Raw genomic sequence first — 27,204 nt, forward strand, 5'->3', positions numbered from 1 at the left:
CATATTATCGTCTCCCTTCCCCTCAGTCTTCTCTGACGGTAACACAGCGGGCTTTAGGACCTGCAGTATCTGCCCTGTGAGGGTGCTCTTGTTTTTGTCCGTTACGTTCATGCATGTAATCATTGATTGTGCCTATTGTGACAGGCTGATTTACCATCTGTAAGGTCCCATGGGCCTGATACTGCTGTCACTGCAGTCTCCCCACAGACTGTCAGGAATTCCTCTTTAATTTCCGGTGTTAAGTTTAGTTTTAAACCGGTTTCACATTCGATCCAGCTGGTGTTAAAAAACCAGGCTCTTTTCTTTCCTTTCCTTTTTTATTTTTTTTTAAACATACATTTCACTCTGTTTAAGTCATTGTGTCTCATGAGAGTGTGAGACACATGTCTACTTTGATCAGATGTTGCCCAAATCTAACATTTCCCTTGTAGAGGAAGCTCACTTGAATGAATTGGCTGTAATTTTGTTTAATTTTTGGTGTAACATGTGTTGTTTTTGGCACTTTTGTAGCTCCTTTATGTTTATTTTTAATGTCTGACGCAACACACAGCCTGTGAAACCTTATGTTTGGATCTGAAGGAAGAGGGTTTTTGCTCTTTTTTTTTGGAACAGGGGGCACTGGGGTTAAACTTGATCATTGTTAAAAACTCAGCAAAGATGATGTTTTAAAAATAAAAATAAACAATCCCTAATACTAGAGGCTGCTTTTCCAAATGCAAGGCTGAATCAATTTTCTTGGACATCTAGGCATGGGAAAGGCAAAGTCAGTCAAACAAAATGACTCAAAAATAAATGTCCCCCCATAATCTGATAATGATAATCTGATTAAATCACTATCATTAAAGGTTGCATACAGTGAACTACAATGGAAGTGACATTTTATACCAATGATGACATTAATTCCTTATTTTCTGGACAGTGTGCTGCAACTCGAGACATGAAGACATTCTCTCTGAAGTGGAGACCGTGTGTGTGTGCAGTAGACTGTGAGGACAGTATTTGGTTCAAACCTGTCTTTGAGAGGGCAAATTGACCTTGTGAGGACCTTTTGGCTGGTCCTTTCATTTTTAAAGGGCTTTTTCAGGGTCAAGTCTCAGTTTTACAGTTATGGTTCGAATTAGAGCTGCAACTAACAAGTATTTGTTTGGTCTGTGAAATGTTTTTTTTTTTAAAGAAATGGTGATCGGTGTTTCTCAAACATGTTGTCAAATGTCTTGTTTTGCCTACAAACCAAAAATGATATTTTTGTTGTATGGAGCAAAGAAACCCAGAAAATAAGAAAATATTTACATGTAAGAGCATTAATTATTATTAAACAACAAAAAACACTCAAGTGCAGCCCTCAGGGATGTCAGGGTTAAGTTAAGGGTTAGGGATTTTGGGTAAGGGACTAGTGAATGCATTATGTGTAATACATGTCCTCACTAAGAATGCTGTACAAGAATGTTTGTGTGTGTGTGTGTGTGTGTGTGTGTGCAGATCAGTGTTTGAGCCTTTATTGCCGCCTCCTGCTGCAGCTCACCCGGCGCTCTGCCCTCCTCCCTACGCGCCTCCCCAGCTCCTTTTCCCACCGCTGAGAGGAGCGGGACGCGGCCACGGCGGCGGGAACCAAATTATCTACAAGCACTTCCCTAAAAAGAAAAAAAAAAAGTTCACACTCATACACAGATGCCACCACAAGTAGCGACTCACATCGTCTTAGACATGGACGAAGGAACTCAGTGGGAATAACGTGACACGAGGGGAAAGTGGAGCAAAACATGGATATTTAATGATTCTTCGTTTTTTTATGTGTTTTGTTTTTATTCTATCGATTTTTTAACGTACAATCCGATGAAACCTTTTAATTGTATAGTCCAAAAAAGAAAAGAGTCTTAAAAGGACTTGCTCGTGTTTGCGTTTTACGCACAGGTGCGCACCGTAAAACAGACTTGGACCTTGTTTTCAGTACAGCAGATTAACTAGAACCTTTCAAAAGTCACCCGGTAAGAGGACTACAATGTCTGGATGGAGTATGGACTGACTTTTAGCGCATGAAACGCGCGCGTGGCTCAGGTGCGCCACCTCAAACACAGAGAGGCGTCACCACAAAGTGAGGAACAGAGACATAATATACCAACTTTTTTTTTTTGCACTTGCTGCTGCTGCTGTTGCTGCTGCTGCTGCTGCTGCTGCGGGGGAGTGTGGACTTGGTGCGGGGACTGCTGCGGTCACAGCAGCTGTCAGACCCATGTGATTCTCCTGCCCCTCGGGCCACTGGCAGCTCCGCTCAGGTCTCCACTGCGCATGTCAGAGCGCTGGACAGCTCCAGAGAGGGAAATTTAAAAACGGTTTTGGAGAATCAAGTGCAACACAGAGAAATACAGTTACAGGAGCTCACGACCGGCTCACACTATCTTCACCCTCATCCAAAAAAACAGGTGACTTTTGCACGATTTCTCGCTTTCTGCATCACAGTCTTTGTCAGTTTGTAGTTATTTTAATAAGCTTTTTTGACATTTGAATGGTTTCTAGACTTTTAATATAATTTCCCTCTGATGTGGTTAACTGATGTTGGCTGAGCAAATGTGACTAAACTGGTTTTGTAAACATGTGAACTGAGTGCTTTTTGAACACAGGCTTATTTTGCTATTTCAGTGGCTTTTGTTGAAGTGTTAGCAACAGAAACACAAACATTTAAGTAATGAATGGGACTTACAACTTATTAGCTACAACTAATAATGCAAATAACAGTTTATGTTGCTACTGCTATCAATTCACTCTTTAATGTATTTATAATTGCATGTTTTTTATTCAACCTTTCATTTTCTTAGATATAGAACACTTTGCTTCACATTCATTATTTCTAAAAGTACTGAGGAAATTATCTAAAGTGTGTCATTTTTTTTATGACATTGCACAGGCACCACATATCCCAAGGAAATGATAGAAGGTGGAATAACATCCATGATGTCGGGTATAATTGAGAATGCTGGGCATCATCCGTCTCCTCAGGACTACAGGTAAGGTTTCTGACTGAAAACACGCTCCATAATAGCAGGAAACTATGGTTACGGAGTTGTTTAGGGATAAACACACACACAGTAATTTTTTTTGCCGCATGTTAACAAAAGAGCTGAGGATCAAACACTGAGACAGCTCCATAGATAAAAGTGATGAAATCCCTGAAGGTGTTTTCATGGAGAGTCATGGAACAAATTGTCTGACCCCACTATGTTTCATCTGAAGGTAGATGGACAGCTCTTTTTGTGCACGGAGGGGGTTGCATGAAAAAGGCTAAAAAGAAAACTGAAGAATAAATAATTTTCAGTCTGAATGGATCTGTCAGAAACCATCAGCTCTGTGTACACTCCTGCTGTCGGCACACGGACAGCGTGAGCCTCTTGGCCTTGCCGACTCAGGGGGAGACGGGGCGCTCTGGGTCACCACTGTGCACAAGTGGCTCCCAATTAGAAAAGGAGGGGAGTGGGGGGATGAAGGGAAAGAGGGGGGTGTGGGGGGGGAGAGGAGGAGGAGGAGGTGCAATATTTAGTGTTGTTGAACCTCTGGGAACGAAACATGGAGACACCAGTTCAACATGTTCTGCATCAGTGAGCAATTTCTATACTGCTGGTAGAAGGAGAGGATGGGGAGGGGAGGAGGGAGAGCCTCCACTGTGCCGTCTAATCTGCCGTTTCTATCAATATCTATAATTTATCACAAATGAGTGCAGCTTTGGGTCAATCAGAGGCGCTGCAAAACTATAAAATACCAACTTTAAGCGTATGCACATATTATGTTTCTTCTACAAATAAAAAAAAAACCACACATCTGTGGTGCTTTCTCTGAACATGTTTTTATATCATTTAAGTAAAACTGCACAGGGGGGGGGGGAAAAAGGAATGAAAAAAAAAAATAGCAGCAGCATGAGTCAAAGACACAGAGACACGCGGCCGTCTGTGATAATGTGACACCTCACAGGGCGTTACATTACGTTTACATTGCTCCGCCGACAAAAGATGATTCATCAAAGTCTTTCACTGGCGCATGCAAGGTGTTAAAGGACGTGTGCTGCCGATTCCTGCTCACGGTGATGTCACGTATTCAGACGGCAGACACAGAGCCCTGACCTCAAAACTACATGTGCACCCCCTCTGCCCTGAGGCCTTGTTGATTTCCCCCATTTAGGGAGGATGAGGGGTGGGGGGTGTAGTTGAGGGTGATGGAGGGGAGGATAGAGGCTGGAAAGGGACAGGGAAGCAGATGGCACCCTATTTGTCCCCTTATGTGAGGGCTGTCATTCCAACAGATTAATGCGAGGGCTGGGCGAAGAAAAGAAACGACAGAGACAATCAAGGACGGGTCTGGGGAAGACAATAGAGCCACGTGCCACTGGGCAGATTTGTCGTTTGGGACACAATAGGTGATCATTTTTCAATGGACAGGGCCAACTGTTGCAGGCAACATGTGCTGCCGTCCCATGTTTCAAACGATCACATGCGTTGTTTACTTATGATTCAGCCAATGGTTACGCGGAGACCGTGGTCACCTGACACACGGTTGATTTTTTATTAGGAGATTACGTGTGTGTGTGTGTGTGTGTGTGTGTGTGTGTGTGTGTGTAAAGGGGTGGGATGTACTCGTACACTGTCCACACAAAGTACTCCCACAAAGTAACTGAATAATATGTGTTGTCATAGCGACCCCAATTACTAAACCCTTGTCCAATGAATGTGTGTGTGTTGAAGAGACTGGAGAGGATTCAAGAGGGGAACCTCCCTTTTCTTTCTTTCTCTTGGCCCATAAAAGCTGTAATGACAGGAAGCTGATTGGTGCTGGTCGTGCGCTGGTTAAACAGAAAATCCACCCAGTCGCTCAACATTTTGTTAAATGAAGGATTACATATTATAATTTAAGAAAAAAAAAAAATTTAATGTAGAGTTAATTATCTATTTGTTTTCACACTTTCTGTATGACTTTTTAATTTAGCCTCCGGCAGGTTGATGATTTTGGTTTCCATTGATGGATTTTAAATGTTTTTTATGTCAAAGAATAATACAATTTATACCAGTAAATATTTTCAGTTGAAGTATTAAATGAATCATGTTTTTATGTGTGTAATTTAGACGTCCCTTTAATGTTTGTAAGCAGTTTTGAGCTGCAGAGTATTAAAAAAAGCCAAATACAAACAAAAACACTTATTAACTTAACAGATGATTTAGCCTCATCTTTGATTGTAAACTGTCACTTGTGTCGCAGATAATCTTCTTATGGTAAATCTTGGACACAGCAGCTTATACACAGCATCACTGAGCAAAGCTTTAATCCCTGTCCCCCCCCCCCCACACACACACACACACAGTCACACTCGTTGCAGTGGTTCTGACTTTGAAGGACTTCATGTCCTGTCAAGTGTTTACATTTAAAAATCCACTTGTGCTCTCCAACTAACCAACCAACAACCATCTCTCTCTCTCTCCCCTCTCCCCTCCCCCCTCCTCTCGTGAAGGCTTCTGACCACGGACCCCTCCCAGCTGAGGGAGGAGGACCTCCCTGGGGACCTGCAGTCTCTGTCATGGCTCACCTCTGTAGATGTGCCCCGAATACAGCAGATGGCTGATAGTCGAGGCCACAGCAACGGGCCCTCCCAGGGCAGCTTGCTGGAGCAACAGACAGGTGAGGCGACAGGGAGGGGGACAGCGCAATATTCAAAAAACCACCATCATCTCTCTGATTGGACAAAGCATGAGTCCAGGGTTCTTCTGGATCATTATGGCTCCTGCAGATCACAAACACAGCTGTTTGTTTTCGTCGGCATCCACAAAATATAAACACATGATTTATCCTTGTATGAGAACAAATTCATTAGTTTAATAAAAATTATTCTGAACGATGAAGGTCGATTAATATATGATACGCTAGAAATCTAACCTTTAGAAAGGGCTGTTAACATTAATACTGTTCTGACCATCATCATACACACTCCCCACAGTAGTAATATATATCATATCACAGTTCAGTAATAGTATGGTAAAAATCATGATGCGGGTAACTTTCAGCTGTAAAATGTGGTAATTATTACATTTTTAATCACAAAAACCTCCATGTGAAGGTATTACACTTTTTATTCTCGTTACATAAACAATTACTGTGATATTACTATTTCCATTATTATCACCAAGCTGAAATTGCATTAGAATTAAGAGGCATTTCCATAAAGTTACTATTACTGTATAGTTACTGCACTGTAATGCAAAGTCTTACCCTTCCCCCTAATGTTATTTTATTAAAGTAATCTATAGGTTATTGTCTGGTAATTACTACAGGCTACCACTACCAGTGAAATACTTTCACCCACTTGTGTCACACTCGCACTTTCGATTGTTATTATATGATGTACAGCTGCTTCCATTATGTTCAATGTTTGGTCATAGAAGCTGATCCGTCTCCTAAATGTCTGTGTGGGTTTTCCTTTTGTTCCCCGTCTGGTACCAAGCTGTGATTCCTATCTAACCCTAACCCTTCTATCTACTATAACCACCATTCTCTCAGATCACCTGCTGCTGTGCAAGTTTGCCCACATTATATCAAACTAAGAGGAAGTCTGCCCTGTTTGTCCCCACAGCTCAGCTGAGCAGCTTGACCATGACAGTAGGACAGGGCTCGATGCTCCAGCTCCAGAGCAACATGCAGCACAGCCCGATAGGAATCAGCATCATCAACACCCACAGTGGAAGTGTGAGTTTCTGCAGCACCGGGAGAAGGAAATCTCGTTGCAATGGCGCTTTAATTTAGTTTAATTTAACCGGCCCCTTACATTTGTTTCACAGATGTCTCCGTTCTCCATGAACGGGATGCCTTCTCCAGGATACCAATGTCCTACCTCAGTGTACCAGCCTACACCACAGCAGGTGTACTCTCTAACCCAAACTGGACAACAGGTGACCAGCTTATAAAAGAGATTATTTTAATCAGCGGACACACGTGACAGATGAGGTTCTTAACATCCTCTCCTCTCTTTCCTAGTGTTCAACAACTGGGCTTTATAGCAATGTCTCTTTCAGCGACCAAAGTCTTTTCACACAACCTCGACTGGCTCCACAAGAGCAGGAGCTGCAGCCCAAGTCTTTCCCCAAGCCGATCTACTCATACAGGTCAGCACACACACACACACACACACACACACACATGGTTTTCTGACTTTGTTTCTTACCTTAATTCACATTACGATTTCACTTCATTTCCTTGTGTTCTCTCCTCAGCTGTTTGATTGCCATGGCTCTGAAAAACAGCAAAACTGGCAGCCTCCCCGTCAGTGAGATTTATAGCTTTATGAAGGAACATTTTCCTTATTTTAAGGTATGGTAATCTCCTAATTATTACGTGCAAGCTCGTCAAGAGAAGTAAAGAACAGGACTGATGATACAATACCTCTCTCTCCCTCTCTCTGCAGACAGCACCTGATGGATGGAAGAACTCCGTGAGACACAACCTGTCCTTAAACAAGTGCTTTGAGAAGGTGGAGAACAAGACGAGCAGTTCATCCCGTAAGGGCTGTCTGTGGGCGCTGAACCCTGCCAAAATTGACAAGATGGAGGAAGAGATGCAGAAGTGGAAACGCAAGGACCTGCCAGCCATTCGCCGCAGCATGGCTAATCCTGGTTAGACATGAATGTTCTTTGGCGCCGTATACTTTGTATAATTTGGGGAATGATAAAAGATAGAAGACGCTTCATTCTGGCTGTAGAATCATTTCATCCTCCACAAAGTAAAGGCCCTTACCTAAAGGGCGTATAAAAGGCTTGTACTACAGTAGCCACAAAGTTTTATATTGAAAATGTTGTACACTAATGGGTAAACCCTCCTAAATGTTACACTCTTAGTCTATCCAGCGAGGATCAGCCACCAACAACACAGAGATAACACTGTAGTGCGTAACGTCTAGATATTAATAATTATACATTACATTCAAGCCACTGTCAACTGATTTCACACAATGCTGTTGGAGCCTAACGAGCTCCACGCGCCTCTCTGTATTTCTCAGTGTAGTGGTGTTGAGATCTGCTGTTGCCCGGCGACAGTCCCCGCATAGTTCACAGAAAGTTAATGTGGCAGCAACATTGTAAGTAAAGTAAAGTGAGACGACTGAAGACACAAAGAAGAGGATTTTACTGGAAATGCACACAGTTGTTCAGCAGTTTGACAGGATAAATGTTTCTTTACTCCCGTCCGTGTCTGTGCTGCTGCTGTTTACGCACAAATGCTCCTCGAGTCATGTCTGGTAGTGTTGCTTGACAGTGCCTATTTCAGGTGGAGGACACAGCATACAAATAATGTTACATCATTTCTGATCATAAAGAAACAGAACAACATCATCGTCAACAACAACAACAACAACAACAAAAATCGCCTTTTCTAATATCTAATATAGCTCTGCTGGTGACACGAAAACATATTAATTCCTTCTTTACTTTATCTTTATTTAAGAATAACTGGTTAGGATGTAATTTAAGACTTAACTTGTATAGCTTTTCTGTGCAAACGGACAATAAAGTGTCATCTAATGTTATCTTAATTCAATATGTTCTTGTTTCCTGTAGATGAGCTGGACAAACTGATCACCGACCGCCCAGAGAACTGCAGGCGCAAGGTTTTAGAACCCGGCATGACCCGGCTGCCCAGCTGTCAGACGGGCCTCCCCCTGCCCATCCCCACGCAGATGCAGCCTCAGCCTATAGTGACGCTGTCCCTCCCGTGTTTACCCATGCACCAGCACCACCAGTTCCAGGCCCAGCTTCAGGCACAGGCTCGACTGGCCCCCATGTCCCCTGCCCCGGCACAGACGCCCCCGCTCCACGCAGTCCCCGACCTTTGCCACAGTCCACTCACTCAGCAGCACAGCAAAGCCCCTGATGACTTCTACAGCCTGCACAGTGAGACGCACACAGAGGTGGACGCACTGGACCCCAGCATCATGGACTTTGCCTTCCAAGGTAAATAAATCACTTAGGCTAGAGACATGGTTTGACGGGCTTGGTGTGGAAGAACAGAGATTGTGAGCCAGCTCTTCCCCTCCAACATCAGTGCCTGACCTCATAAATGCTCTACAGAGTGATTGGACACAAATTCACATTGAAACACTTCAAAATCACGAGTAAAGACTTCCAAGAAGTGTGGAAGCTGTTGTAGCTGCAAAAGGGGAACAAACTCCATATTAAAGTCCTGTATATGTATTTGAATACATCATTACAGTCCCTGTTGGTGTTATGGTCAGACGTCTTACTTTTGTCCATATAGCGTATTTAAGACTCTATTTGCGTCTAACATATAGCCTCTTTAAATACATTTAAATCTTTTCACTGTGAGTTCTTGTTTATGCATGTAGGTGTCTTATATATTTAAAGATGGAAAGCACTTTTGTTATTTTATTAGCTTGGAGTGTTCTATAAATGAAATAACTATTGTATTATAAATCTTAGGTGAAAAAAAAAGTATCATCTCCTGCAACTATCTAAAACTCTCTCTCTCTCTCTCTCTCTACCTGCTCAGGTAATCTGTGGGAAGAAATGAAGGACGACAGCTTTAACTTGGACGCCTTGGGCGCCATCACTAACTCACCCCTCCGACTATCAGACTGTGACTTGGGGACAGCCGGCCTTCCTCTCGTCTCCTCTGGAGTGAACCTGCCGCTGTCAGACGTGCAGGTGACCGGCCTCTACACGTCCTACACCTCACAGGACGTCCTGTCCTCTCAGTGCATGGGCACGTCGGCCAACAACAAGCCCATCGTACTGCTTTAAAGCAGCCAAACTGTCTCTGACAAAGAGTCGGTGTGATTTACTCAACTGTCAGTGGACGAGTGTGTGTGTGTGTGTGTGGATACCGACTGCAGACTGAAGCTGCAGATCCCACTGCTTTCCTACATTTACATGGGAATTGTCCGCACATCATTCAGACACACCCCCTTGATCCGTGCAAGAAAACTGTTCACCGAGAACTGACCCTACTGATAAATTAAGATGTGGCTGTAAGAAAGAAGTATGTAAAGACTTGAATATCTAGCTTTGCCAAGCAAAGACTCAAAGCCTGTATGAGCGTGTGAGGATTCCACGTGGAGACGTGTGCGGAAGTTTGCATCTACCAGTTTTTCTACTCTTCACTGTGCGTTTTTTAAAAGTCTTCACACGCTGTAGCTCCTGTCTGTTGTTTTGTGCTAGACATTATTACTGTGATGTTTTATTTATATTTATAAAAGGCAGCTGGAGAGGGCGACGACTCTTGTCAGTCTTTTGCTGTACATATTTGAATGTTTTCAAATTGCTATTGCCTCAGAAAAGCTTTTCTTTTTGACTGTATTTACCCGCTCCCTTCCAAAAGGCAAACATGTTCCAACACTTTGAGTAATCCAGATTTTTACACATTATTCTTCTACACACTGTGATTAACATGTCTGAAAGTTAGGTGTATATTATGTTCATTAACGTGACCATAATAAAAATCAAAAGGGTCAATAAAAAAAGGCCTGTTTTGCCAAAAAAATATATATATTTATCCGTGATATTTATTAACAACAGCCCTTGTGTGGAATACAAGATACCAAAAAGGATTTTTTAAATACATTCAATGAAATGAAATGTCATGGTTGATATCTGTGGTGTTCTGATCAGAGGTAAGAAAAATGACGACATCAACACTCGGCCAAATAATATTCACCCTTGACGAAAACCTTGAGTCTTGAGAATTGCTTCAGATGCACCAACAAATCTCAAAAGGACCCGTCATTCTAACATTGTCTTTAGCACATATGAAAAAAAAAAGAAGAAAAAAACACAACAAACATACTGAAAGTGACAATGAAAAAGAGCGACCCCTGAGTCCAGCATCAGTGAAATGACAAACACAACTACTGCTGCGTTAGAACAAAATTAACCTGGCCTTTAAAGTTCTGTTCTTGCTCCATAATCCTGGTAAAAGTCCTATATTTTTCAGTCCATGCAGAAAACTACAAACTTTCACTTTCTTTGACTAGAAAACTGCTTAAGGATTTCAATGAATACTTTTAAATAAACACTCTAAAATTGTGCACAATTATGTACAAACACATTCACCAAAGTAAAAGACAAACAGACAGACAGAACAGTGTAGTGGTTTTGTGACAAGTAAAAAATAAAAAATAATAAGTCACTTTGTGAAAATGTGTGCCTCGCAAAGAATCGTCCCTACCAAAATCCTGCGAAATTATAATTATTTAACAAACAAACCACTGTGTAAAATCTATTTTAATAGAATTATCTGGTGAGCCCCTGATCTTAACTGGTGCTGGTGCTGTCCATAGTTGTGAAGAGATGCGAGAGCTTGGCCCTCTGGGACGGAGTGATGTTCTGGCTCATGTGGATGATGCAGTCCATGGCTACTTCAGGGTTTGCCTGCACCAGACTGGACAACACGAGGAAAATGGTAAAAATGGTGACATGACAAGTCAAAATGTAGAGAAAGAGAATGAGGAAACCCACATAAAGTTTAATATGGGCTTCAACAAGACTTTTCTAAGTGTTTTTAGTAACCATGGTGCGAGTTTTATCATAGGAAATGAATGGAGTACACAGTTCAAAAACCCTGACTGAGTCACCAAGTTAGCGCCTGCTGAGATCAGTGATCAAAGTACGCACTACCAATATTCTTCTTTTGACAGAAAGTTTCCTGCAAAACTTCCTGCAAATTTTGCTATGGCTTTTTTTATACATTTTGAGTAACTGTATGGAAGAAAAACATAGAAAATTGGAAAGGAAGAGCACAGATCAAAGGCAGCGGAAAGATGGTTGCCCCTGCAAAAACTGTGTATAAATCAAATGATCCACCAATCAGCAGTTATGTTCAAACGTTCTCCTGAGAAACATTGCACTTAAGATTATTTATACAATTTACTAGGATGTGACATATTTGGGTGACCTGAAAGCTTAGGATCACATGGGTGCCTTAAACTTAACCAGCAGTCCCCAGCTGTGCAGTTCAACTCTCAGACAGTCGGACCATTAATGTGTTCCCTACTCTCTTACCCTGTGATCCGTCTCTCCTTTATTGAACAGATCGAATAAAGACATACAAATACCCCAAAGTATAATAACATTTTAAAAAAAGATCAAGTTTAATATTCTAAATGCGTGTGTGTGTTTGTTTGTGTGTGTATATACCTGCGGATGTGTTTCAAAGTGTTTTCTCTTTTCAAGTACTTGATGTTCTCTCGGATTGCCGACTGAGTGCCGTCCTCCTTGGACAAATGCTTCTCGAGCCACTCGACCACGGTTTTATTGTTATCCCAAAGGTAAGCCTGGAAATATAAACATCATATCTTTTTTTCTTTAAACTATTTTCATCAACCAAAAAAGACTGGCTCATGATTTGTTCCTGTCACTGTGTATTGTCTTAAGGCCCATTTCCACCAAGCAGATTGGTCACGCAATTATTGGCACAAACTTTGAGAGGCAAACAAAAATGTCCAATCTGCACCATCCCTGTTTTTGGCATTCTGTTGGGGGTAACAAGCAGTGGTCCAGCTCCTGCTGGGTTTAGGTCGACACTGCAATCTATTGACTGGTCGACCACAGAAGTGCTTTTCCCTGTGGCCTTCTCAAACACAAAGCTTGTTTTCTCCTTGTGATAAACTGTCACATGCCACAAAGGAAGAATACATTGTTGCCCTTTATTTACGATGTCGCATTCGTCTTTGTGGAATCAATACGCGCTGGTATGATGTCACGCTATTAACACAGCTGTGTAAATAGCAAAGTGATTTACGTAAACGGCCCACACACCCTGCGGTGGAAACATGAGCCAGATGAGGGGTATCGTTCTAAACTGCACTGCACCGATTGGTGGAAATTTAGGCTTAAGTCGTCACTTGTTGCTGTCGTCGGTCACGCACCTTGACTGTTCCCTCCGTTTCAACAAACCAGCGCCGCAGCATGGACTGCATGTGTCCGTCACTGAGGTCCTTGTTGGCCTGCAGAATCTCACATTTCACGACCTGCTCCAGCAGGAGGCGACGCAGACGCCAGTAAAAGAAGGTGCGCACATTCTTCCAATCCAAAATATCCTTTCAAAAAGACACAGAGAGAGAGTGAGAGAGAGAGAAGCTTGTAAAATATGTTATGGCAACATTTTTCTGCACCTAATGTTACACACTTACTAACTGACATAACATTGGTTCACTTACAGTGATGACACCTTTCTCCTGCATCCTCCCCGGGGTGTCATGGAGGTCCACAAACTGCACTGCCACCTGGTGGTAGATGGGCAACAGGTATTCTTCCCTGGCTTTGAGCTTTGACTCCAGCTCTTTGATCTGTTTTTCAGAAAGCTCTGGAGAAGCTGGTGGAAACAAAAGAGCTCTGACTCACTCTACGAACGTCCAGAAAAACACAAGGGGTTGTATAAGTTTAGACGAAGCGTTTTTACCGAGCTGCTCCACCAGACTAGCGTAGACTGAATCTAGTCTTCTCATGGTCTTCAGCAGATCTTTCCTCCTGAATTTGATCTCCACTGTACCCTCGGCCTCGAGCACTCCTCCTCTGAACAGAGAAAGCACAACAACAAAGGGACAAAAAGTGAAAACACACACAAATGTGTCCTTTAAAATATAAACAACCGTCTGTCACATTTAAATCATTGACAGAGGAGTTCATACAATGATGATCAGCTCCATGTGACGGTAATTCTCACTACAGTGGGGTTAAGATCTTGATTCCTGCTCTGCACACAAAAAGTGATTCATTTTTTGATCAAAACAAACTGAGGCAACAACAACATTGAACCAGTAAAGCTAAGCGGCTACAAACATGTTGAAATATTCATGAAAACACAGAAAAACGCCCAGTAAAAGCTTCTAAAGTAAATCTTCTGCTGAAAAAAACAAAACACAGCTCTTTAGCGGTTTAATGGAATAATACTTTTTGCCCCACCCGCCCCCGCACTGCTGCTGTATACACACAAACGCTCCCCTCGTCATGTCTAATAGTATTGTACATTTTCAGATAAAGGACGCAGGCAGCATACGAATAATATTACGTTGTTTCTCTTCACATAGACCAAACAAAGGCAGAAAAACAACATCAACAACAAAGAATCGCCAAAAGTCGGATGCTTTAAGTTGGAAACACAAATATATGCTGCACTGTACCTGCTCTCCCTGTCAGCATAGAGCTCCATACACAGTGGGTTGATGGTGGGGTCAATCACCACCCAAGACCCTCCCCTCAGCTCAGCATGTGGTGGGATGTACACTAGCACCGGCTGATGGAAACCACGCAAAGCATCCACAATATAGGCTCCAAACTTTAATATCTGGTCATACATATCTGAGAGAGAAACAGGCCAAAGGTTTGTTCAATTATAATCACAACAAAGCCTTGTTTTCTAAGACATGTCTTTGCAAATGTTTAGTGTCCATTCTGTACCCTTCATTCCTCCAGAGAAGCCCCTCCAGTTGGCAAACACCATGAGAGGCAGACGTTCGCGGCTGAAGTCACAGATGGCCTGCGCTGTTTTAAAGGCGGAGTCTGGAAACCACACCTGGCCGGCCTGCTGTAGTACCTGACAGGAACACACAACACAGGTAAGAACACTTCTCGAAACAGTCACAGTTTATTTTATGTCATGAACATTTTATTTTGAGTTTTTCCTTACTTTAGATTCGGAGTCCAGGTTGGCTGGATCGGCTGGGACAGTGAACTCAACTGTGCGAGTTTCAACGGCAATGACACCAAGGGGAATTCCTCCTAACCTGTGTTGAATCAAGATAAAATATGTTACCATCTAAAAACAACAAGACTATCTATCTGTTCATTGTGCACCACTTTATCCTCCACATGAAATTTGCAGGGCTGCGATTTACCTCGCTCTTCCCACAACCACCGTCTGAGCCCAAGACCCCATGATCTCCATGAAAGAGCCGTGGTCAAAGAATCCACTCTGCCAAGCGCCTCTCACTGCTAATGACAACAAAGCAGAATAATGTGTAACAGGGTCATTTATTTGGTTTTACTTAAAAAGGAAAACTAATTCAGTTTAGATGATGAAACTCACTGGGGTGAGGTCTACCAGTCAGCATCCAGCGAGGGTCGTACGGGGCTTTGGTGGGAGTGAACTCTATCTCTCTGTCAACTGGATCTGTCACTGCGATAATAGGCACAGAGGAGTGTTTGTTCTGCCGGAAGAAAAAAAAAACTGAGGTTCAGTTCATCTTCAGGTAGTTGCCACTCCAAAAAAAACATCTACTATTGCAATATTGCAATGTTTACACCGTTACAATATTAAACTCATGCTGTATATAACCTAGTTCCTCACCCTCTATACTGCATGCACCCTTTTATTCTTTTGTTACCTTAATATTTTTCTGTATTGTACATTCCTAGATGTTAAAATGCATGTTCATTATTTACAACCTTGTCTTAGCTGTTGCGTGTATGTATTTATTGCTGTTTTTTATGTAGTTGCTTTGTGAGCTGTGGGAAGAATGAAGTACATATCTACACCATTAATTTCCCCACTGTGGGGCTAATAAAATCTTATCTTTATGCTCTTTGTCAGTGATGCATAGCACCCGTTGTTTATCTAGTTTGTCTGTGTGTGTGTGTGTGTGTGTATGCTAGGAACGTCACACATTCAGCAGAACCTTTGGCATGTAGGAGAGCCACTGGAGGATGGTGAAGACGCCCTCAAAGTCATCTGGCACGGTGGTGTGAGTGACTCCGTTATTGTGCATGATCTGGACGCCACCCAGCTGATTGTTGGACGTGTAGACCTCTCTGCCCAGGACCTGTACACAAATTGGGACTTACATAACTCATGGTTATGGATCAAAAAAACATGGCGACATTTTGGCTGAAGGAACAAGCATTAATAAAGCCTACAATTAGCATTATAGAAAAAAGGAAACTATGCTTCAGTTAATCTTTCCCTGTTTGCATTTGACCCTTTTCTTCTTTCTTATTCTTTCCCTTTAGTTTGTGTTTTTGTTGAATTCTCAAACAACTACTGCATATGCACTCGGAACATTGAAAATGCTACTGCCACTTTAAAAACGTCCCTGTGATGAAGGTTGTACTGTTATGAACGTCGCACTATAGTTATTGTTTCTGTGTTGTTACTGTGTTGTTACTGTGGATCATGAGAGAAGAATCACGAGAACTGTGGATCATGAGTAGATCTCTTTTCAATTGCTCTACTGTGGTTAGGGCTGCAACTAATGATTATATTCATAAATGGATTAATCTGTCCATTATTTTAGTATGTGCTTGGTCTGAAAGATCTCAGAAAATGTTGGAAAAATGTAGATCGGTCTTTCCCAAACCTGAATATGATGATATTTGTGGATAATTTAATTTTTTTCCTCAAACCAAAATTATTCAGTTTTAATGATTTCTTTGTTATATGGAGCAAAAAGGGCAAAAACATATTCACATTCAAATCCATTTAAATTATTAATAAAACACTGAAACCAATTCATCAACTTAACAAAATAGTTAATGATTATTAATGCATTAATAGAATAATCGGTGCAGCCCTACTGTGGTATTTACAGCAACATGACAATAAAACATGATTTGATTTGAGTTGCATTGCTACAGATTAACCCCCACTACTGGTTACACACACTCACAGGCTGTAATATATCCAAGGTACTGAATAGGCCGTTTGAGGAAAACAGGTGTTTGTGACACAGAATGACAAACTAAAGAGGGCTGACCCGACCTGAAGTATCTAGTTGAGATGTTATTTGAAAAGACAACGTCTCAAATTTATTGTGACACCAACACAATGTCAAAGTCAGATCAACAAACCTTGTTCAGAGCACCTGCTCCAGTCAGGATAATGTGAGAGTTCTCCACCTGGATCACTCGCTGTCCCAAACGCACCAGATAGGCTCCGATCCCAATAGCACGACACGTCACCTGCAACAATATAAGGTGATTAGATTAAAGTCAGAGAGAAGAGAAGGCAACTGACTGCTGAGGGTAAGACATGTCCACGTCCTCACCATACTGATGGTGATAACCTCCTGATAGGCCTGAGAAGATTCCCCAGCAATGGTGCCAGAACCTCGCAGGTTCTCAACACCAAGACCATCATCCTGGCCGATGATGTCGGTGATGATGTATCTGTAATAGATGGGCATGTTGACAAAATCTGCACTCTCTAAACTCTTTCTATCCCACAGAGAGAAGTTAAAGGTTAAGTGTTTATTAATAATAATAAGTGATATCTAATTGTGAGACTGCAGATTATGCTCTAAGGCTAGGAAACCCAATACATGTTTACTATAAAGCGATTATCCCATAGACCATATACAAAAAGTGGACACAGACTTTCGGTATCGCTGTGCCTTATTTCCTATTTTCCTCTAAATCGGAACATAATTTATAAAATCAGTATCATGTGTTATCGATGAAGACTTGAAACTAGCAAATGGGACGATTCATGTTTTCTCTTGATGTTGTAAATCAAGTGAGAAGCAGCCTCATTTCCCCAAAAAGTTAAATTCAAACGGAGTTCTTCAATAACCAGCTCTATTGCCCCCTGGTGGCTATTGAATATGTTTTTCCGTTGGCATGCAAAGTTTATTTCACAATAACAAGCAGTGTACCTTGACTCTCCACCTTCCTCTACATGGTGACAGTGAACAGCGTTGGTTGAGCTGATGCGTGTGTAATCCTGAGGTGTCAGGTAAAGATACTTGAAACCCTGCAAAGAGACATGCACAATAGCTTCTGACCATTACCACGGTAACAGGATATCTTTTTCTAGAGAGTCTGTGTGGCAGAAATCATAAATTTAAGTGCAAATGTGATGGAAATGTATCTCGGCATCACCTTGTACAGGTCATTGGGGTCAATCCATGCCACCTGGAACATGTGTTTGAGTTCTTCCGCGAGGCCAATGCGAGCTCCACTGTTGGCTGCGACGTAAATGCGTGGGATGCCCTCGGCCCGAGCCAGCTCAGAGGCTCTGAGGAACAGCTCGTCCTCCTGAGGACCGAACGAGCCGATCATGTGAGTGATGTCATTACAGATGACGATGATGTCTCTCCCCTCTGGGTACTCCGGAGTCCTCATCTTCATCCTAAAGGCAACCATTCCCACCTGGTGGAGAGTGATAATCAGAGTCATTACACTGAGAGAGAAGAGGCCAAAAAGGTGTGATAAGTGATTTAAAATCCTTAAAAAGTGTCCTACGTCATTGTCTCCTGGCAGGCGGTTCATCTGCACCAGCCGACCTTGCGGGTCCAGAACCAGCTCAGTACAAATCAGCACATCTTCAGGGTATTTATCCCCAGAACCCCACATCTTAAAAAGTGCCTAGACGTAGATTGTCAGTAGAGTCAGACACCATAGGGAAATCAGAGAACGACATAATATAAAACACATGAAAAACGCGTGTGTTTTATATTATGCCAGAGGTGTTTGAGGACATTAAAATATGTTTAATAGCCACCAGGGGGTGATACCACTGATTAAATAAAAGTATATGGGTAAATGAACCTACTCTATGATCGGTTGATATTTGATGATAAAGTACAGCACATATGACAGCTGCCTGGTTGCTATCTGGTAAGGATGATGTCTCTGAACTTCTGTTTGCACTAGTAAGCACTGGGTTTGGTTTAGTGTCTGTGTGGGTTTCTTCCGGGCTCTCCGGTTTCCTCCCACCATGAAAACATGTCTGAATGTTGGATACATTTGGTCAGCTTAGGTCCATTGTGTGGTGGCACGCTCGGTCTCAGCAGCTCTGATTAACCCTCCATCTGACCTTGTAATTTAGGTTGTATAATGACATTAAAAATCCTTTCCTATTCTTTCCTTTTTTTCCTGGAGGCTTCAAAAAGGGAGGTCATATTCTTATGGTTGCCACTTGACTCAACCAAGGTTCAGAGTTTGTTTCTCAGTGAGCAATGACTAGTTTGACCTACTTCTGTGGCCCATAAAAGAACACTTAATTTCAAAAAGTTGACATATTTTCATCTCGATGTGCATTGGATGTGGTGGCTCTATATGAACGGCCTCTAACTCAGTTAGCCAGCAGTACCTGTCTAAACATCTCAGGGAAGTCGTAGACGTATGTTGTGCCCAAAGTCTGAGCCTGGAAGCGTTTGGCCTGCAGCAGGTCTTTGGTCACGTAAGGAGTGTTAATCAGCATACCATGCAGAGGACCCTGCTTGTCTCCATACGAGTGGAACATGATCTGGAGAGGCAAACATTGGGTAATGCATGTAATCATAAAAAAAAGGCAGTCATGTTCAACCACAAAAAGCTTCAAAGCAACTTCCTCAGTCTAGTGTCCTCACCTGTCCAGAACTCTTGTCAGTGACTTGCTTGTACAGGCTGATGTCCAGGTAATAGCCAGATTCGTTGGTGAGAAACAGACGGATAGGAATGGCATTTCCTGTTGTTGTCAGGCGAATGTTGATCTTCAGTTCTGCCTGCAGGACCCGCAGCTTCCAAAGACGGCTGCCATAGCGCATCACCATGGAGCGGACAGACTCCTCGATCTGACGAGCCCAGAGATTTTATTATGATAAATCGAATTACCCTTATTTAAATATCTACATATCATAAAACCATGTAAAAGATACACCTGAATACACAATTATTATAATTAATATGGACTTTTGAGACTAAAGAAATCCAAATGGGAGGTGGATGTATTTTTGGAATCAGATCTGTGTATGGACATATTTGATTACGAAGAAACATTGACACAGAAGCTCTTTAACAAATAAACATGAGTAAATACATAAGGGTTTATATGTAGACATGTGTGCTTATGGATGTACATATATATGTGGGTATGTGAATTTCAGCAAGAAATTGCTACTTTTATGTATGCTTTTGAAGTGTAACAGCACCCTCTAGTGAGCACAGAGTATAATGACTATGGCTACTGGTATATCATCATATATCATATATATTCTATAGCAAATAACTCTGTTAAACTAATAAAATAATTACATTTAAATCATAGTATAAATAGTGTCACATGGAATTCTTGTCAGGTGGAATCAATAACTTCAGCAATAATAACACGAATACCATTGAGGTGTATACAGTGTGTGCTGGATACTGACTTTGGACGGGTCCATGATGACAGTTGGGACAAAGTTGAGGAAGATGTGGTTGCAGTCAGTGCGGACGCAGGTGTTACTGAAGGCCACCTCCAGCTCATCCATGGCCTCCAAGAGGAGACGTTCTCCCTCGTTTTTAAGGTACTCAAAAGAGGCTTCCTGGATGTGATTACACAGGGATTTTTTTTTATTATTATTATTATTATTATTATCTTAAACAAATCAAAATCTTCCAGTTCCCCATTACTACCTTTGTAATGAGATCTGAGTGGCGGATGATGGCTCGGATGAAAAAGCGATAGTCTGTGACTTCAGCTCCCTCCTGGACACGAGCGGCACCGAGGTAGAGCTGCATCTTGTGGTTGGCGCAGGGAACGGCTCTCAGGTCAAAGTTCCTCATACGGTTGAGCTCCAGCTGAAATGCTAACGCTGGCTCCAGATTGCGGTAAATACGATCCTCCTGAAACTGAGGAGAGGCAAAAGGTGGGGGATTGGAGGTGAGCTTCTGCTTTTGTCATCATACAGACGTATCTTTGATCAGCTTGATTTTATGTATTAATTCACTAAAAACTCACCTCATCTCTTGCTCTGAAAGTGAAGAATTTGGGAAATTCTCTCTGTTGGAATGACATTTTAAAAGAATAATGAGAGACCTCTCACTTGTTGAACAAAGAATTGACTGGAATTTGGGGAATTATGGTTCATAAACCAAAGGAAGCTATGATTTTATATAAAACATGTATATTCTATATATTATATATATATTATATATATATAATATATATATATATATATATATATATATATATATATATATAGACATAAAATATTAGGATGTAAATATTGTTTATCTTAAAACCTCGAATTATAAATATAATAGAGGTTGGAGGTGATCAATAAAAAAAGTTGTATATTTTCACATGAAGAAGATATATAAAAAATGTAAAACAAAACAGTCAATGTTGGCTTTATAAACAATGTGAATGGTTAACCCATAGAACACAGAGCATTTAAGATGCTTTTTCCATTACTATGTTTAAACATACAGTATATACAATGGCCATAAGAATGTGCAATCTAGAGTGTCTTATATCCTTTTTTTCCAGCACAACCTAAAAAAATATATATTTTGACCAACTATATAAACACACCTGAGCAAAAAGCACTCAAAATGTTTAAAATCTGATTGAATTTGTGAATTTTGGAAATACGTCACAGTTCAAAGATCGTTTGGCTTGTTTTTAGGAACAAAAATGTAATTTTGTGACTCCTGCACAATTATTGCTACTTTATATCACTAATAATAAAATGACTTAACAACACATTAAGAACACAAAAAACACATTATGTAAAGTCTGAATATGTGACCTATAATCACACAAGTATTAATGACAAATAAAGGGCCTGATTCCTGTGCTGAATTACCTTCTGTGCGATCAAAAATGTGATTCTCCTGATTCCGTACTCGAAGAGGATAGCTCTCTGTATAAAAACAAAACAGTTTTCATTTCCAAAATAAAAATGTGAACCAATACCTCACATTTTTAAAAGATCTGGAAACTGACCTTTGACTGAGTGAAGGCAGTAAGAGCTGTGACTAAGGCATTGTCGTCCTCCGTGTCTGCAGTTTTTATGGACACGTTGATGATGTGGATCGGGTTGTCTTTCGAATACTGTACGGGACAGAAAAGAAAAACGTTGTAAACAAGTGTAAACAGTCTTTCCATTCATAAGCCCAACGTTGACCTTACACAAAACTCACCTTGCAATTCGCCTCCTCATAGAGACTAGAGCAGGACTCTAATGGAGAACTCTCCATGAGGGGTTCTGCAAAGCTAGAAAGAACTTCATCGAAATTCCTGCAAGAAAATCATATAAAAACATTTTTTTAAAACATATCTTTGACATTAGCAGAGAGGGGAGGGGAAAATATCAAATTACAGTGACCTTCTGAAGTCATCAAAACACTGGAAAGCCACCATGGCACCCATACGCTGGCAGGGTAAGGCTCCATCTAGGAAAAGCTCACTTCCCTGTTGACTTGTGTTAAACAGCCCCGATCCATGTGTTGGCAAAGGAAGTCTGAAAAAACAGACAAACACACACAGGCAGTGAGAGCAAAGTCACACAGACAGAACAACTGAACAGCCAGAGGGAGTAAAAATGACAGTACATAGAGCAATCAAAGCAATTAAAACAAGTGCAGATGTTCTTACATATTGATATTATAAGTATTTACACTCCATAGGTACATTTAACATTGAACTGAAAAGGGGTTATCAATTGCTTTTATCAAGAACATTTGTTACTTTAGCTGATTGAGAGGTTGCAAAAATCAAGAATCAAAAAGTGGCTGATAGAGAAATGCAGGCTCCCCATTCAAGAGTAATTGAGAATAAAGGTCTCAAAAAAAAAGGTCATGATAGGAGTGACGGAACAGGAAACATGGAGAGGCACAGCTGAACAGTGAATTATGAAGGACTTTACCAAATGTTTCTGGTTTCACAGAATGAGAGAAAGAAGCAACACAGTGCATCCAGCATGCATTGCTGCGAGACATACTGTACACATGATCAGGAGGTTTGGCTGGCTGGGAGGAGCTTTAATCTACCTGTTCAGAGTGGGGCTGCTCCCTCTGAAATAAGATGATTGACAGGTGAACATTAGCAGTGGATGGTCAAACTGCACCACTACCTTCAGGCATTTTGATTACAGCGAAGCAATTTTGAGCTTTGCACATTCACATTATTTCCAGCGGGGAAAGGAAAATCTAACTGCAGAGTAAGCCACAGGCAGCGGTAGTTTATAGAGCACACCAAGTTTAAAAATGAATACATTCAACCGGACACCTCGTGGTTTCATCATATGAGCATGAAAACAAAGCATTGCTGTAACAAATCAGTTGAAGCCCAAAAGAAAACAAAGCAAAGTTGTAGTGGTTTGTGCCCAGATTTGGTGCTGGTCATGGAGACTGAAAACTGCATTGAAAACAATAAAAATGGAGCACTAGCTGTGGCTGAAGAGTGTTTGAAGAGCGGTTTAGTGAGGTCAGCGTGTTACCTGTTTGGATGCGACGATGGCAACATGAACTGGAAGTCTACAGCACATGATCCATCCCGCAGCTGGTGATGCTGGATGCTATTTAGCTCATAGGCGATATATGCTCTGCGCACATACACCTGAAAGTCAAGTCAGTGGTGAGCACTAACTGTTGGCTCGGTAACAAATGATCAGTAAATAAAAATTAAAATAAAACCATACCTCCAAAGCAGCCATGCAAACAACTTGATTGACGTGATAGAAGAAATTGGGCAAAACATCAAAAATGGACGTTTCAGAGAGAATCAATTTCTGTGGGAAATGACAAGTCACATTCATGTCATTCATCATCAGAGTAAATTAAAAAAAACGTACAATTACAACGAGACGTCTCAACACAAAACTCACCTTCAAGTTCTCTGGACAGAACTGATGGCCGTACATGTCGATGGCTGACAGGAAGATCGACTCCACCTGGTTGTGTCTCAGTTCGTATGATGGCAAATGGGAGGCAATCAAGACCTATGAGACAGTTAGAAATGTGATATCAAAGAGAGATTTTGGATAAAACCCTACTTGAAGGCATCTGGCAAATCACTGAGCTAAAACTATAGTGGTGCAAACTGTAACTCGCACTAGTCTTCAAGATAAATGTAAATAATAAATGTAAATAGGCCTTGTTTGTTTTTGTTTTTTTGCTTTTTCCTTATTGTATTGAACTCGTACCAAACATCCCTACAATAAGTGAGATGCTGGTTGTCTTACCTGTCTGGCTCTCAAAGCCACCTTTGAGTTCTCCATCTTGCTGAGTTGTGTGAGTTCATTAAGGATGGCCATCAGCTCATCTGCCAGAGTGGGATCCCTTCCGCACAGTTGGTCCTGCACATTAGCTCATCGTTATCACAAAGCTTTCCCTCAGCAAGAATAAATATCATGGTGTCGTAATGTCGACGAAAGTCTTACTATGAGCATTGTGACCAGCACGTTCTTCTTAGACACCTGGGCATGAGAGAAGATGAACTCCAGCACGGGACTCATGTCGAGTTTGTGCTGCTCTCTCAACTTAACGACACACTTGTCATAGTGAGCTGAGCGGCAGAAAAGAAGCGTAAGGTTTTCAACTTGCTCTCATGCGACTTCAAATTTGTTGCAGAAAGATGAAGCAACACATGCGAGGCAGAGTTTGGAGCCTACAAAGAGAAACTGACGACACATTTGTGGTCATGTATGATGCAGAGGATTCAGAGATGGAGTGAGATAAGTGACAACAGTGGCTCAGTAATGGTGTCAAACCCTTACAATAACAATTTGAGGCCGTGTCGTCATGTTGTCACAATGTTGTCATTGCCGCCTTGTCATGGCTTCCTGAGAAAACGCTTTCTTGGGCAAGTTCTTTAAGATTTTGTTAGTTGTATTCATTTAAACACCCACATTTATCAATGTAATGCCCAGATTTACAAATGTAAGAAAATAAAAATGTCACCTTGCTGAAACTGCATCTCTACTTGTAGATAGCGCTTGAGCAGATCAAGAACCACAGACTTCATATAACCACGGATTCCACTGCGGTACCTAAACACAACAGGTTCAACCATGTGTCAAAAGCTGCATAATGCAAATAAATAATACAAAAATAAAATCAATAAAATCAACTAACCTTTGCACCAGCTGTACAATACTCTGAGTGTTAATGAAGAAAACCTCACGGTCAGCCTTCCTTTGCAGAGTTGCTGCATGGCAGTCTAGAATATTTGCAATCTGGAATGAAATAAAGCAAGTGTCATTATAATATGCCGACAACATGGGTCCTTTTTTTATTCAAAGACCTTGTCATTGCATGTCCTTTACCCTTTGACTGGGGAACTGGCAGAGGACAGAAGTGATGTTGCTCGCATACTGAGCGATGACTTTACGGATGTCTTTCTCAACACTACGTGGAATACGACCCGCCAAACTAGTCATGATCTCCTGAAGTTCCAACAGAGGCAGGGAGGGGTCTCTTAGAGTCTTCATCAGAGTAGCCACCCACTGTTTCAGCTAAAGAGATGAACAGATAATTAAAAAAATACACAGCACTTCATTAAAACTGCAGTTAAGGAATAATCTTTTAGAGCAGGATGACTGTTCTGTACCTTGACGTTGAAGAAGGGCTCTTCTAGACAGTAGCCATCCATGACTTTAATCAGATTTTCAAGCACACTGTGAAACACCTGGTGAAGCCTTTCTCCAACCATGGGCAGCGGCTGCTGAGGTGGCAGCGTGGCCGTGTTGAGTTCCACCTACGACAGAAGGGTCAAACAGAAAAGAACAGTTTTGAGTTTCACTAGTATCTGCAATTAACAACAAAAACAGTTGTTCTTTTACAACCAAAACTTACAGTAAATACCCTGCAGTAAACAATTGTAAAAATATTTTTGATTAAGACCCGGAGATCAGAATATTATCAAGAACCTGGGGTCCAAACCCCCTCAGTGGGGAACCATAGATCACATGGTGGGCACAGAGCTTTGTCTGCTCTGAGGTTGTGAGGTTATTAAAATCATATTTGTGCATATTCAATTTAGAAAATCCTAATCACTCACTCTATTCGATAATCAGAACTTATTATCACCCAAATTAAAACCAATTTTTCAGTCCACCTTTCCTGTTGTCAGCATCGGTACAACAAAAATGACGTCCAAGAAATACAAGGCAATATCGTGATTTTGATTTTATGGAAGGTTTTTATACATATACGCTGTGAGAATAGGAACAAAAACCTGCAACTGCTGTTTGTTTTTGCATATAAACGTTAGTAATTATTCGCTTTATTCTTTTGGTGCATGTGTGTGTGTGTGGACAGGGGTTTGTGTTGGGGGACCTGGTTTGTATTGGACACAAGTGGGGGGGTGGGGGGAATTCAAGGAATTAAAGGGTTGGTAACCACTGTTATAAATAAAGAGATTCATTTATATTCTACCCGGTGTATACTGCTGGGGTCATCCAGGTCCATATGTGCCACCACACAGCCAGTCTCCAGTACTGCTCCAGGTCTCTTGATAAAGTGGATACAACCAGACTGCTGTACAGTCAGAGTCATCACCATCTTCATCACCTGTAACCCCAGTGTAAACAGCCATTCAGTTAAAAAATTAAATAAAAAAATACAGAGATACTGTATGACAAGCCTCATGGCACGTTTGACCAAAATTTGTCACCTCAATCTCAGCATATATCTCTCCCGCATCAATATGACCTCCATCCTCAACAATGTACTGCAGCAGCTTGCCAGCAGAGGGCGATCTCAGCACAGTGGGATCTCTCTCCTTCTCAAATACGCACGTCTTGTTGCCCACAGTGATGCGGAATCTACAGGGTTAAATGAACAGATTAACCAAAAACATAAACAGACACAAATGATGCATCCCGGTTGTACAGGTTGTCACAGTTTTACCTGTCAACTTCCTCTTTCATGTAGGTTGTGTGGCTGCTGCCGTCGTAGGACAGCAGGAGGCCCCCATCGCTCAGCCTGTGGACATCTATTTCAATGTTTGACCCGTTCATCATGATGACGTAAGTTGTTGGGGACTGGCGAGCCACCTGCAGGCAGATCATTTGTTGATTTCAAAATGTAAGATGTATCGAAGCGTTGAACAAAGACTGCATAAAGGGGAGTAAATCAGATCCAGAACCTTGAGGCAGAACTTGACTCCTTCATATATTAGATCCACACTGACAGAGTTGAGGAGACTGGCTGCAGGCAGTACTTGACCTCTAGGGATGGAGCAGATTAAGTCAGTTATAGGAGTAACGTTATAGAAGTAAAATAATCACTTCATAACAAAACTCTCCCGCCTGAAGGCCACCCTGATCAGCCAATCCCAGCTGTCAAAGGGTGAAAGGCGGAGTACACCCTGGACAGGTCGCCAGGCATCACTGGCCATTTTAAAGCATATTTATCCATCCGTCAGTTACACTTTCTATTACAGTTCAGTAAAAACATAGTAATAGTGTGGTAATAATTTCATAATAGAGATGACATTCTGGTATTCCCTTGGTAATAAGAATAACTAGGCTACCATCAGTGTAAT

The 27,204-nt window shown here is 41.5% G+C and overlaps 2 protein-coding genes across 5 annotated transcripts in view; one reads left to right on the forward strand and one right to left on the reverse strand.

Annotated features, from left to right (window-relative positions):
* Window positions 1-1,611: 1,611 nt before the first annotated feature.
* Window positions 1,612-10,508, forward strand: foxn4 (forkhead box N4). Its single transcript, XM_058636358.1, has 10 exons — window positions 1,612-2,420; window positions 2,903-3,002; window positions 5,489-5,655; window positions 6,605-6,717; window positions 6,810-6,920; window positions 7,006-7,133; window positions 7,242-7,338; window positions 7,433-7,640; window positions 8,580-8,972; window positions 9,529-10,508. Exons 2-10 carry the CDS (start codon window positions 2,923-2,925, stop codon window positions 9,777-9,779), a joined length of 1,548 nt encoding a protein of 515 aa, XP_058492341.1. The 5' UTR covers window positions 1,612-2,420; window positions 2,903-2,922; the 3' UTR covers window positions 9,780-10,508.
* Window positions 10,509-10,520: 12 nt separating this feature from the next.
* Window positions 10,521-27,204, reverse strand: part of acacb (acetyl-CoA carboxylase beta) — a 37,211-nt gene continuing 20,527 nt past the window's right edge. For 3 of the 4 annotated variants that reach the window (XM_058636352.1, XM_058636356.1, XM_058636354.1), the window contains 39 exons: window positions 26,806-26,887; window positions 26,568-26,713; window positions 26,332-26,482; window positions 26,094-26,228; window positions 25,267-25,413; window positions 24,983-25,171; window positions 24,792-24,892; window positions 24,618-24,706; window positions 24,098-24,222; window positions 23,900-24,013; window positions 23,543-23,656; window positions 23,357-23,446; window positions 23,156-23,274; window positions 22,707-22,730; window positions 22,043-22,177; window positions 21,858-21,954; window positions 21,661-21,768; window positions 21,521-21,577; window positions 20,671-20,712; window positions 20,346-20,561; window positions 20,099-20,254; window positions 19,319-19,522; window positions 19,060-19,215; window positions 18,210-18,332; window positions 17,847-18,116; window positions 17,621-17,718; window positions 17,015-17,135; window positions 16,818-16,928; window positions 15,650-15,793; window positions 15,061-15,181; window positions 14,870-14,966; window positions 14,662-14,758; window positions 14,433-14,568; window positions 14,156-14,333; window positions 13,435-13,547; window positions 13,193-13,347; window positions 12,902-13,072; window positions 12,171-12,307; window positions 10,521-11,415 (listed from right to left, as the gene is read on the reverse strand). In XM_058636352.1, the coding sequence (XP_058492335.1) occupies window positions 11,289-11,415; window positions 12,171-12,307; window positions 12,902-13,072; window positions 13,193-13,347; window positions 13,435-13,547; window positions 14,156-14,333; window positions 14,433-14,568; window positions 14,662-14,758; window positions 14,870-14,966; window positions 15,061-15,181; window positions 15,650-15,793; window positions 16,818-16,928; window positions 17,015-17,135; window positions 17,621-17,718; window positions 17,847-18,116; window positions 18,210-18,332; window positions 19,060-19,215; window positions 19,319-19,522; window positions 20,099-20,254; window positions 20,346-20,561; window positions 20,671-20,712; window positions 21,521-21,577; window positions 21,661-21,768; window positions 21,858-21,954; window positions 22,043-22,177; window positions 22,707-22,730; window positions 23,156-23,274; window positions 23,357-23,446; window positions 23,543-23,656; window positions 23,900-24,013; window positions 24,098-24,222; window positions 24,618-24,706; window positions 24,792-24,892; window positions 24,983-25,171; window positions 25,267-25,413; window positions 26,094-26,228; window positions 26,332-26,482; window positions 26,568-26,713; window positions 26,806-26,887 (4,996 nt within the window). In that variant the 3' untranslated portion in view covers window positions 10,521-11,288. The remainder of the gene's footprint in view (window positions 11,416-12,170; window positions 12,308-12,901; window positions 13,073-13,192; window positions 13,348-13,434; window positions 13,548-14,155; window positions 14,334-14,432; window positions 14,569-14,661; window positions 14,759-14,869; window positions 14,967-15,060; window positions 15,182-15,649; window positions 15,794-16,817; window positions 16,929-17,014; window positions 17,136-17,620; window positions 17,719-17,846; window positions 18,117-18,209; window positions 18,333-19,059; window positions 19,216-19,318; window positions 19,523-20,098; window positions 20,255-20,345; window positions 20,562-20,670; window positions 20,713-21,520; window positions 21,578-21,660; window positions 21,769-21,857; window positions 21,955-22,042; window positions 22,178-22,706; window positions 22,731-23,155; window positions 23,275-23,356; window positions 23,447-23,542; window positions 23,657-23,899; window positions 24,014-24,097; window positions 24,223-24,617; window positions 24,707-24,791; window positions 24,893-24,982; window positions 25,172-25,266; window positions 25,414-26,093; window positions 26,229-26,331; window positions 26,483-26,567; window positions 26,714-26,805; window positions 26,888-27,204) is intronic. The other variant, XM_058636353.1, reaches the window with a different exon arrangement.

This window comes from Solea solea, chromosome 8 (assembly GCF_958295425.1).
Source record: "Solea solea chromosome 8, fSolSol10.1, whole genome shotgun sequence".
NCBI lineage: Eukaryota > Metazoa > Chordata > Actinopteri > Pleuronectiformes > Soleidae > Solea > Solea solea.

What these genes read in the sequence shown, in the direction of transcription:
- foxn4 (XM_058636358.1), top strand. Translation starts at nt 2,923, where the DNA reads ATGATAGAAGGTGGAATAACATCCATGATGTCGGGTATAATTGAGAAT. An exon ending in CTTGCTGGAGCAACAGACAG is followed by an intron (nt 5,656 to 6,604) that starts GTGAGGCGACAG and finishes TTGTCCCCACAG; the next exon opens with CTCAGCTGAGCAGCTTGACC. An exon ending in CCGCAGCATGGCTAATCCTG is followed by an intron (nt 7,641 to 8,579) that starts GTTAGACATGAA and finishes TGTTTCCTGTAG; the next exon opens with ATGAGCTGGACAAACTGATC.